At 37.1% G+C, this 12,156-nt stretch overlaps 1 protein-coding gene across 5 annotated transcripts in view; it reads right to left on the bottom strand.

Moving 5' to 3' along the window:
- Nucleotides 1–12,156, bottom strand: part of ANKRD28 (ankyrin repeat domain 28) — a 198,333-nt gene that overhangs the window by 34,553 nt on the left and 151,624 nt on the right. For all 5 annotated transcript variants that reach the window (XM_043875390.1, XM_043875392.1, XM_043875389.1 and 2 more), the window contains 7 exons: nucleotides 11,006–11,218; nucleotides 6,918–6,996; nucleotides 6,059–6,173; nucleotides 5,048–5,130; nucleotides 3,219–3,282; nucleotides 2,944–3,012; nucleotides 298–438 (listed from right to left, as the gene is read on the bottom strand). In XM_043875390.1, coding sequence (XP_043731325.1) covers nucleotides 298–438; nucleotides 2,944–3,012; nucleotides 3,219–3,282; nucleotides 5,048–5,130; nucleotides 6,059–6,173; nucleotides 6,918–6,996; nucleotides 11,006–11,218 — 764 coding nt within the window. The remainder of the gene's footprint in view (nucleotides 1–297; nucleotides 439–2,943; nucleotides 3,013–3,218; nucleotides 3,283–5,047; nucleotides 5,131–6,058; nucleotides 6,174–6,917; nucleotides 6,997–11,005; nucleotides 11,219–12,156) is intronic.

Raw genomic sequence — 12,156 nt, 5'->3', positions numbered from 1 at the left:
TGATAGATACTAAGATTTGCTTTTGGAAGGGAGGACAAAAAGGGACCTTTTATCTTTCTTCTACCACCTCATTAGTTCATAAGGCAGGTTGCTGAGTAGCAGCAGGCAGTAATAACTATGATTAAGAATAACTATAAAAACAACTTCTTTTCCACACTAGACACTCAGGGAAAGAAATAATAAACAGTACAAATTTGCTACAAAATACAATACAATTTGCTATAAAAGTCGCCATCTGTATGGAAGATGCTGGTCTGTAGAAACAATAATCCTTCATTCTCACCACATGGTACTCACTTGCCATCTGTGTCTGACGTCGCTGCATAGTGCAGGGGTGTGCATCCTCTTTCATCAAGGTCATTCACACTTGCTCCGGAGCCCACGAGAGCGAACAGGCACTGGTAGTTGCAGTTGGCAGCAGCATAATGCAGTGGAGATCTTTTTGCCCAAATTAATTAAAAAAAAAAAAGAGTCAGGGACACAGGCCAGGAAGTATGAGCGCAGTTGATCCACCCGGTTATAAACACTGTATTTATAGTAAGTTGGAGGTTGATTTTTGCCATACACTAAGTCTTTCAAAGGGCCAGACAGAAAGCTAGGAGGAGAAACCAAGATGCCTGACAGCCTCTAAGAAAACATAATAAGACAGAAACACAGTTAAAAGGAAAAGAATGTAAAATAAGACAGAAACACAGTTAAAAGTATTTCATAGCTCAGACAGTAACAATTACAGTTTTCTGAGTGAATTATGGATACACTTCATATTCTGCTCCAAAACTTGTATTTTCCTTCCTCCCTAATACCATCAGCAATCTGAGAAGAGTTTTCATTTTAAGAAAGCTTCCCCTATACTAATACAAATGTTTCACGGTACAGAGGTAGCAGCTTCTGTTACGTCTCGATAGAGGAATAAATGGTAAGAAAAATACAGAAGTATTAAAAAGAATGCTGTTGTATCAACTGTATGGGAGAGCTGCACAGTAATATCAGATTTCTCAAGCAAAAAATGCATAGTTTTGAAGATTTTTCATCACTTTGAAGAGCTAGGGTACTGTGTTAATTACTAGAGACAGAATATTTGTAGATTACTTCTTTCCAGTTACTGACATGAAAAAGAATGCTATTAAATTTAGGAGTTTCTGTATTTAGATTACAAAACTATAATGATTCATGACTTTTCATTTAAAAAAAGAGGAAGAAAGAAAGAAAATAGAAAAGTGAAGGTAAATTTAGTCCAGAGTCTTCATGGCATATTGTTTTCTAAAATATTTACCTGGTAAAATGACAGTGAAGCATTATATTACTTTATTGTATAAAGTATAATATAGTAATAGTAGTTTTGAAAATGCAATTACTCCTGAATTATTTTCAAGCCTGTAAACTCAGAAGCTCTATCTGTAGCATACAATGCTTCATGTACTACAAACTAACTAATATAAACTGGATTAAAGTCTGCTTACACCTGCATGCCCTAGAGCCTGTGCTCCACAATGAGCCACTACAACGAGACGCTCGCTCACTGCAACTAGAGAAGAGCCCCCGCTCACCACAACTAGATAAGAGCCTACACAGCAATGAAGATCCAGCGCAGCCAAACACATAAAATAAATAATTTTTAAAAGGAAAAGAAAAAGCATGCTTACAAAAATAAATTAGCTATAAAAATATTGCACACCAAAGACAGTGATTTTTGATTTCCTGGGTCACTGGCTCCTTCAGTCAGAAGGCTTATGAGAACACTCTGTTCCTCAAAGGAATGACGTGGTCAGACAGTTGGTTTCACTTTTCTTTCACACACTTCTGATTCCCTACCACATGTGATTCTATTGACCTCTGCACTATACCATTCCAGGCACTGATACATATCCACACATTTCCTTCCAACACATACCCTCTCTTATTGTATACTCTGATATAACTCGTAAACTGTTGACACACATTTTGCTCATATTGCCACCTTTCTTTCTCTTTTTCTACTGAGGTAACACTGGTTTGTAACACTGCACAAGTTGCATGCGTCCAACATTAGACTTCTGTACACACTGTAACACGCTCACCTCTGTTTTTCAAACTGCCTCCCACCCTCTCCTATATGGTTCTAACAGACGTTGGGTCGATTCCCACTCTAAGTAACTTAGCAGACCCCAGCGGCTTTAATCACTGCAGTCACAGATGCAAGCAACAGTGAGGTCTGGGACTGAACAGTGAGGATGCAGCCTGGCTGAGTGACACACAGGGACTCTGCTCTGCATTCACATTAGTAACCTGCTTCCTCCCTCCTTCTGTGCTCTGGAACCAAAACTAGGCCACAGAGTCTCTAATAAAGAATGACTTGAGGGAACGGAGAACTACCACTGCTCTTGTAAGTTTTTGTTTAGGGAGCACAGGTACCACGTGGTTTTAAATATTCATAGCTATAAAGGAAGAGGGGGGAATGACATCATAAAAGGTATGTAGTGCTTATAAAGTAAAGCTGTGGCTGGTAGGCTGGGGCTATGGCAGGGGCCCAGTTGGAAGGAGGTTGTGGGTAAGAATGAATATTCAGAAGTTATCTATCTATTGGAGTTTTTCAACAAATCATGATCACAACATAAAAGATGTGAAATTTTTTAGTTAACTCACAGAAGCCAAATAACAAGATTAAGGAAGTCATTAAGGACTTCCCTCGTGGCTCAGACAGTAAAAAATCCGCCTGCAATGCAGGAGACATGGGCTCGAGCCTCGGGTCAGGAAGATTCCCTGGAAAAGAGAATGGCAACCCTCACCAGTATTCTTGTCTGGGAAATCCCATGGACAGAGAAGCCTGGCGGCCTACAGTCCATGGAGCTGCAGAGTCGGACATGACTGAGTGACTAACACATAGAAGCCAAATTATAATATTAAGAAAGTCATTAAGTAAATAACATTAAGCAGGAGCTACAGGGGAACTGTACCACAGCTCACCTTCCAAACTTGTCTTTTTTGTTGAAGTCTGCACCAGTATTCAGCAGAAGGTTTAGGCACTCCAAATTACTACCAAGGAAAAATACAATGAGAAGATGCAACTGTCAATAATTTTATGATGAAATGGATAGGTTTAAGTAAGTATAAAAGTACATTTTCAAATGAGGGCAGAGTGAATAAAATACTATGATTTATATTTTACAAAACAACAACAGAAAAACATGCCATGATCAGCTATCTTTTTCTTAAGAAAAGTAAAAATTTTGTTAACATACCCTCCAGCTGCAGCTGCATGTAGACAGGTCCTGCCAAAATCATCTGGGGTATCTATATCAAATCCTACAAGAATGAATACATCTTACATAATACTATATGCATGTTACTTTATATTAAAGCATTACATTAACAATTAAAAAATCACACCCCATCATACACAAAACTATGACTTACAAATAGGTACAAATTCATTTATAATAGATTAGTAATGTATCTTTTTTTAATTACCGCTAAAAGCCTGGGGTTTTTTAAAAACATGCTAGAGTACTTGTTTAAAAGTCATAGGATACAATGGAATATTATTCAGCAATAGAAAGAAATGAAGTACTACTGATACATACTTATAACACTGGATGACCCTTCAGAACATTTCTAAGTGAAAAAAAAAAATCAGTCAAAAAACCACATTAGGTGATTCCACCTCTACAACCTATCTAGGATAGGTAAATTTAGAGACAGGAAGTAGATTATTGATTACTAAGGGCTGGGGGAGGGAAGAAATGGGGAACTGATGCCAAATGAAATTTATCTGGGTGCAGGCGGTAGCGAAAATGTTCTAAAACCCAGTGTAGTCATGGTCATTTATCTCTGAGAATATACTAAATTGTAAGATACACGAACATTTTGGGGGGGGTGCAGTGTGCCACGCTGCACTGCATGTGGGATCTCAGTTCCCACACGGGCACAGAAACTGCACCCCCTGCCTTGACAAGTGTGGAGTCTTAACCACTGGACTGCCAGGGAAGCCCCATGAATGGTTTCTTGGTAAAACTTTTTCCTTTGCTACCCGTGGATTACTACTAACACTGAGAAGAGAGTTTTATAATTCTCTTTCATAGATAAATGGCTATGTGATTACTTGTGGCACGCATACACTTAAACACTCAAAACACAATCACCTCACTTAAAAGGTATCACTGAGGGCTTCCCTGGTGGCTCAGTGGTAAAGAACGCACCTGCAGATGCAGAAGACGCAGGTTCGATCCCTGATCTGGGGAGATCCCACACGCCGCAGTGCAACTGAGCCCGTGCACCAAGGCTGCGCAGCCTGCTCCCTGGAGCCCGGGAGCCCTGACTCCTGAAGCCGGCACGCCTAGAGCCCGAGCTCTGCACCAACAGGCCAGTGCAATGGGAAGCTCGTCAGCACAACTACAGAGCAGCCCCTGCTCTCCCCAACTAGGAAAGAGCCCTCACCGCAGCAACGACCCAACAAAGCCAAGGGGAGGGAAAAAGGTATCATTAAGAAAAACTCAGAAGGGTCTGTCTCACAATATGCTAATTTTTCCCAGAAACTTTCCCATAATTCTTTCAGCATTCATAAGTATTAATAATACATAAAATCTGTTCAACTTTTATAACATGCTAATAGAATATCATTTAAAGTAAAATCTTATATATTTAGTACTTCTATGCATTTTAATAAAGATCTTTATAGTAATATTTATATTAACAGAAAGCTACTGATCCTGTTTTGTTTCAAACTATGTGGCATTTTAAAACATTAATTAAATATGGTATGAATTTCAGACCTAGAAGATACTGTGAACTGGTCGCTGGCTCTCAAAAAGGAACCATGCAAAAGATATTTTGCTTCCAGACATAAAGGGACTACTTCAGGAATATTCCACATGCCATTCCCCAACTAAGAGAGAGGAAGAAATCACTAGAAAAATAAATATCAAATCTTAAAGGGCCCAACATCTTCTAAGAGGGGTTAATAAATGATCCATACTTGGACGTATTTGTATATAATTTTGCAAAAGCAAGATGGAGGGGAGTTTGGGGGAAGCATAAAAGAGGATAATTTGTCTGTGAAGGTTCCACTCACCAGAAGAAAGAAGTTTCCTACAGCAATCTGAAAAACCACTTAAGGCTGCCAAATGGAGGGGGAACATTCCATGTATGCCACGTCTAAAGCAAAGAGGACAGTATCTTCACCACAATGCGAGAAAAAGGCAATCACTTAAGTAAAAAGAAACTACTTAACCTCTCCAGCAACTCTCCTCTTAGAGTAGGGTTTTTCAAGCTCAGACTACTGTCCCTGTGGACTTCCTGTGGGTCTGTGTGTGTTGGGGAGACAGCAGGACATCCCCAGTGCCCCTGGGCTTGACCCACACTGGATGACATTAGCTCTCTCCCCAAATCAGGACAACCAAAAATGACTCCAGACATTTGTCTCAGGAGCAAAAATCATCCCACCTGCTTTGCCATCAAGGATCATTACCACAAGGCAAAATGTTTTGCTTAAGACTGTTCACTGCAGTAATTTTTCCCAGCAGTAAAAAACCAGAAGTAAGTTGTGTTTGTAAATGAGGAGAATGAATAAACTGTGAAATCTTTACACAAGAATTAAATTTTATAAAACAAATCAACTAGAGTTACTTACAGAGATGAGGAAAGAAAAAAAAGCCCCAATTTATATTTACATGGCTAAATCAACAACTGCGTGTGAAAAAAAAAGTTTCATGAAGCATACAGTAGCATACCATTTTTAGAAAGCTTAAAAGAAAATTTAAAACATATTTATGAACATATAAAAGTATAATAAAAATTTAAAAATACACATAAGAATGATAAGCATCAATTTAAGTAGGGTGTGTACTTCTGCAGAGCATGCAAGAGAATCCATCTTTCAAACAAAGTTTTACATGGAAACTTTAACATATTAGTCATAATCCATAAACAATTGGGATAAAAAACATAAAAAGACCCAATGAAGTCATATTAAACATTCTATTACATCATCAACACAAAGAGGAAAAAGCTCACCCAAGAGAGAACCACACTGAGAAAAGCCGCGCGCTCCCTGGCAAGCCATCAACGCCTGGCACGCACTTACTTGGCGGTGTCGGCCCCGCTCGTGATGAGGGTGTTGATGAGCAGCTCGTGGCCATACCTCGCTGCTATGTGCAGAGGAGTGTTGCCATTCTTATCTTCACAGTCGATTACAGCTCCTGCAGCAAAGGAGGAATAAAATCCATAGATTTCATCCACAGCACAGTTACTGGGTCAGGCACTGGGACTGCAGATTTTATACTTAAAGCAAGTTTGTGAACTGAGCATAAGATTTTAATAGATTTAAAAATCAGAAGACAGTCTGCAATGCCTCATGAATTATTTGATCATGAGTTTATTCCTACCCTTTCCTTGCCAAATGAGAACAGCTATTGTCTTATCAATACTTATCAATACTACTTACAAACAGTTCTTTGGAACATGGCTTGTGAAACACTGCCTTAAAGTAATGTACCCAAAAGTTCTTTTTATTTAGAAGTTTAGCTTGCCTAGTACTAATTCAAATACAAAATAATACAAGTTTAGAAAAGAAATGAAAATGCTAAAAACAGTTCAAGATATTCAAAAAGGGAAAGAGAAACGCAACTGAGTTTTGTCAATATATAATACAAACTGCAGTGGAAAGGCAGTTATTTTTCTATTTAGCATGTTTTTTAAAAGCCAGTACTAACTGCTAGTGATATTATATAAATAATCTAAGCGAAACAATACAGAAATAAATGAAAAATGACTATAAAAGATACATGTACATGGCATATAAAATTCTTCATTATCTGATTTTCATGAGATATGATATCAAATGTCAAAAATATGTATACTGCTATGACAATTCCTCAATACCATTCACTATGTGGATGCTTTTACTACACTTTAGAAAAAAAACAAACAGAAATACTTTTTACCACTCTGGATAATGGTTTGTGATCTGGAGAATCTACCATGGAGGGCAGTCATGTGCAGTGGAGTTTTTCCATCTTTGCTCTGAAATAGACACAAAGATTTAAAATTCTGGTTATATTCGTAACACGTAATTGTTCATTTTTATTTTGAATATCCTCTTGCAACTTTATTTTGTATGACTATTACTCAAGTGTTAGGTTTAATAAATGTCTATGACAGTAAAACAGCTATCTGAAATTATGAACTAATGTTTTAGTATGTATACCATAAAGCACAAATACACAATGCCTACAGTTTATAGAAGGTCCTGAGTGGTAGGTGTGTTATAATCTTAATATCACTCCTATTTCACAGGTGGGAGAACTGAAGAATAAGGATACTAATGATTTGACCAAGGTCACATCATTGGAAGTGGTACAGCCAGGATTTGCTGCCCAAGGTTCAAAATTTTCACATTGCTACAATTCTTTTGTCCTAAAAGAAATGCTGAATCATTCCCTGACCAAGGGAAAGTGAATGTCAGAATTAAATTCAGCCACTATAATTCACTTTAAAAACTTTATACACTATTTAGTTTATAATTACATGTCATCAACATTGTTAACTATTTTCTCAAATTACTTAAGATAATAAACCAGACTGGTCGTGCATGTGTATTCAACATAGAAATTCTGAAATTTCAGAGGAATTCCACATATGAAGAAAAACAATGCCTGAATTACGTGATATCTTTTACTGTGAGTTAGGTAAAGTCTTTTCTTCCCTCAATTATTTTGTTAATCAAAACATACATGTGATTATCACAAAGGAAGAAGTATTTGGGGGTACCCTGGTTATCTAACCAAAATTTAAAGTATAGGGTGGGGGTGAGAAAAGGTATAACAGCTATCTGGCTTGACAACTGGATATGTTGCATGAAATTGTTATTTTTTTTTTTTTTTTTACTTTCAACACACATACTATAGAGTTTCTATCCTCTAGAGTAACTGATTACAGAATACCACTTGAAGAATGGAGGGAAAAAAGGCAGTAAGTGACATCGTCAGTGTGGCTGGGTTCATGATAAGCAAGGTTATGAAAAACCAGACCTATATTGCTCTTTTTATAAAAACATTCACTTACATCTAAATAGTATTTTGTAGGACAATCAATTTAAAAACTTACAAATTGAATAATTACGAACCTAAATTTACATTCCAAATGTAAGTCATCCACAATTTGATCAGGTTAGAAACATTAAAATAGAGGATGAAATGGGAGGAAAAGATGAAGGAGAAAGGTGACTTGATAAGGAGGACTTGAGGGTCAGCAAGTATGATTTTCTTTCTTATAAGGCAAATAGCCTGGAAAATCCCATGGACGGAAGAGCCTAGTAGGCTACAGTTCATGCGGTCGCAAAGAGTTGGACACGACTGAGCAACTTCACTTTCACTTTTCACTTCCAAATAACCATTTGACAAATATAGGAAACACTGGTGTCAGGAATGAAGATATATTCTTGAATGAAAACACATTCTTATTACTCGAAAACTCACTACTATCAACAGTTTTTATACAATGTCAGGGTTGGACGGTACCCAGAAATCAACAACCTGGAGACAGTGTTTCAGTAAGCTTGGTGCTAAGGTAACTGGACAGCTACACATCAGCAGGAAGTTAGACATCCTCAGACAAGACCAAAGCAACTTTTATGAAATCAGTTTTAAATCAATGTCATGACCTGTTGTCTTCAAATCTACTTCACCACCACATCTTAACTGCTTTGCTAAAATATTCCCTTGTCATGTGTAAAATCCACCACTGAATTTTCTAAATCATTAAGGAAGTAACGTCAAATAGCACCATTGATAAGAGCCAAGTAACCCCCTTGTAGAAATAATTCTCATCTCTACATTTCAAAAGAAAACACAGACTTAAGAATAACCACAGGTAGTCAGCTACGTAGGCAATGACACATGAACCAAATAATCAATTATCTTCAAACTATAGTAACCACTTGTCTAAATGGCACTGTATAAAATAAACAGAGAGCTTAATTTTTACTGAGCAACTGATAAACTAAAAAATGCGTAACAGTTAATGATGTAAGTAAGTCTCTCTTACTCCAAGATACTTAATATTTAACAAAGATAATTTTAACTATAGTCATTTTATCATAAACAAATCTAGACTAAAAATATCTGATGAGATCTTTTCATTTGAAAAATGTTAGATAATTTCAAATTTTTTTATTTTGAAATACTCTTCACTAAAAAAATATTACTAGGCTTTTGAGGAAACAAGTAATGAACTTTCCACTCCTGTAAGAATTTTTTTTCTGAGCACTGATTATCCAAACAGCAGGAATTCTTCAAATCAAAATAGGCAGTTCAAATTTGTTATTAGGAAATTTTTAGAAGTTATTTAAATTATTAAAAATAAAACTTCAGGGACTTCCCTGGTGGCTAAGACTCCGAGCTCCCAATGCAGGGGCTCTGGGTTCGATCCCTGCTCAGGGAACCAGATCCCATATGCCCCAACTAAGACTTCACACTGAAGATCCCGCATGCTGCAGCTAAGACCTGGTACAGCCAAATAAATAAACATTAAAAAAAAAAAAAAAAAAACCTTCAGTAGGTGATCTGACTGAGAAGTGAAAGCTGTAAACGTCTTTTCTTAAAAGAGACACTCATACCAGAGAAGTGTTTTTAAAAAATACATCATGCTCTTTGCTTCCATGGTTTGGTACGTGTAACTTCTGTCCTTTAGCTGGCAGGGGCAACTCAGAGCCATGACCTAAATACAGACGGGCCTGCTGCCACTACAGCTGTCAGCGTGGGTCAGCGGCATTGTTAAAGGAGGTTTCCAAGTCAGAGGTGAGAAAACAGACTCCTTTCCCGACCCTCTGAAAGACACCAGCTCATCACACCTACAAAGGGAGCTGGAATTTTATGTAACTAAGCTCTGAAAACATTCCAAGCTTAAATGTTTTACTAATCCTAAACGGTTCTATTTTTTTTTATGGTTCCTTTTTTTCATACCACAAGCCATACCACAAGGTTTGGCAAGTGTTCAAAGAATGAATTAATAAATTAATACAGACACAATCAGTGAAAGCAACTTGGAAAATATAAATGACCATTACACATTATAAAGTAGTTAATTGTGGTTACATGTGCATTTCCAAAGACTTATGAGTAAAAGTACATTTATTGTGGCTCCAGAGCTTTTATGTATTTCTAAAACTCAAATGCTCACTCTTCGAAGCGACTGACCAAAAATCAACTATTCCTTGTATGTAAAACACTGATATTCATCTTTTAACTTTTCTAACATTGTGAAAAATTTCAAAACAGCAAAGTTGAAATAATATTACTGTGAACACCCATATGCATACCACCTAGAGTCTACTGCTAACATTTTACTATATGAACATTATACATTAGTCTCTCTCCACCCAACCCACGCTATTAAGTGATTTTTTTTTCTTTTTAACCAAGCTGTGTGGTATACAGAACAAGGGATGAAACCCATGCCAGCTCAGAATGTTAACCACTGGACTGCCAGGGAAGTCCCTAAAAGATACTTTTCAAAATTAGCTACAGATAACGCTACTTATTACCTCTAAAACACTTTGGTATGTGTATCATTAACTAAGGTTCAATATTAGCTTGGTTTGTAACCTTCTAAGGGAACATTTACATGCAATGAGGCCTATGAAATCTTAAATGTACCACTCGATGAGTTTTGACTAATTTTTATTCATATAACCCAAAGCTGTCAAAATACAGGACATTACCACCATACCAGAAAGTTCCCCCATGCCTTTTTATCAATCCCTCCTCCCAGTGACAATAACTGTCCTGTTTTGTACCCACAACTATAGATAGTCTGGCACCCCATTACTATTTTGTCTGTTCTAAAATCTTATATAAGTGGGAACAGTGAACAAATTCTTGTGTAACACTTTTACTCAGCATAGTACTTTGAAGTCTTATCTGTGTATGTACCAGTAACTCATTCCTTTTTATTGCTAAATGGTGTGTGCTACCAACAGTATTAATACAGTGCAACCCGAAATACTAGAAGGGATTCTGATTTGACTTCCTACCTTCATATTGACATCGGCCCCATTGCCTACTAGAAGCTCTAAACACAATGCTCCGTGTGTAGATGCAGCAGCAAAGTGCAAAGGAGTAAACCCTTTTTCATTCTTTTGATTTACATTAGCACCAGAATCTATCAGTTCATTCACGACAACATCCTGTCCATTGTAGCAGGCTACGTGAAGAGGTGTATTTCCATAGGCGTTTGGTTCATTCATCTATTGCAAGACAAAAATGTCAATGTTAATGCAGTCTTCCTAATTATTAGTGTTGTGAGCTACCTTAACAACATTATGATTGAAATCAAATTATTAAAGTGAGAAACAGGGAAAAATAATACAGACAAGGCTCATCATTTTAAACTTATTTTAAAAAAATGAACATAACTACAGCATTTTGGTGTCAAATAGATTTTGTACCATCAGGAAATATAATTCATATATACAATGTCTATTTCAAGATAAAACTGAATGATTCCAAGAGATATTTTAGGAAAATAAAAACATATTTTAAAAAGCATTCTACATAATACACAATTATAGAATTAACTCTAAGAGTTATGAAAAATGAACACAAACTGAAAATTGACATATACTGAAAAACACACATATTTTCTCCTGGTTCATTTACAGTGACCAAAGATGAAAGTTGGTTTTTAGTAGACAGCAAGATTTTTTAAAAATGAGTAATATCCTTTCCTATTCATTTAACTCATTTTTTCAACAAACTTAGGCTCTAGATATTTTCCAGCCTATATACTGATATACTGATATGTTACCAAAACGAATATGCTCTAAACAATATAATCAATACTGAGAAATAATTCATGTAATCTTTCTATTCCTTAAAAAATATATTGGATTAATATTTTCAAGTTTACACAGCTTTCCTGTAATGAAGAATTTTACCTTTGCCCCCGTGCTCTGGGAGGTAACCCATGGCATGCCTGATAGACACGTCCTTATCTAGGCTGGGAGCTGGCCACCCTGCCCCGAGAGTAGGGTTAGCACAGTGGGTGGTCTTTGGGGGCGGTGGGGTGGGTAGGGTTAGCACAGTGGGTGGTCTTTGGGGGCGGCGGGGTGGGGGGGGCAGGGCCACAAAGAACAGCCATGTGATTTGGGGGAAGGGCTTTGGATCGCTTGGTCTCTGTGGACTG

Source organism: Cervus elaphus, chromosome 19 (genome assembly GCF_910594005.1).
Source record: "Cervus elaphus chromosome 19, mCerEla1.1, whole genome shotgun sequence".
Classification (NCBI taxonomy): Eukaryota; Metazoa; Chordata; class Mammalia; order Artiodactyla; family Cervidae; genus Cervus; species Cervus elaphus.
Note: the sequence above shows the minus strand (reverse complement) of the source record. Positions and strands in the feature narration are given on the sequence as shown.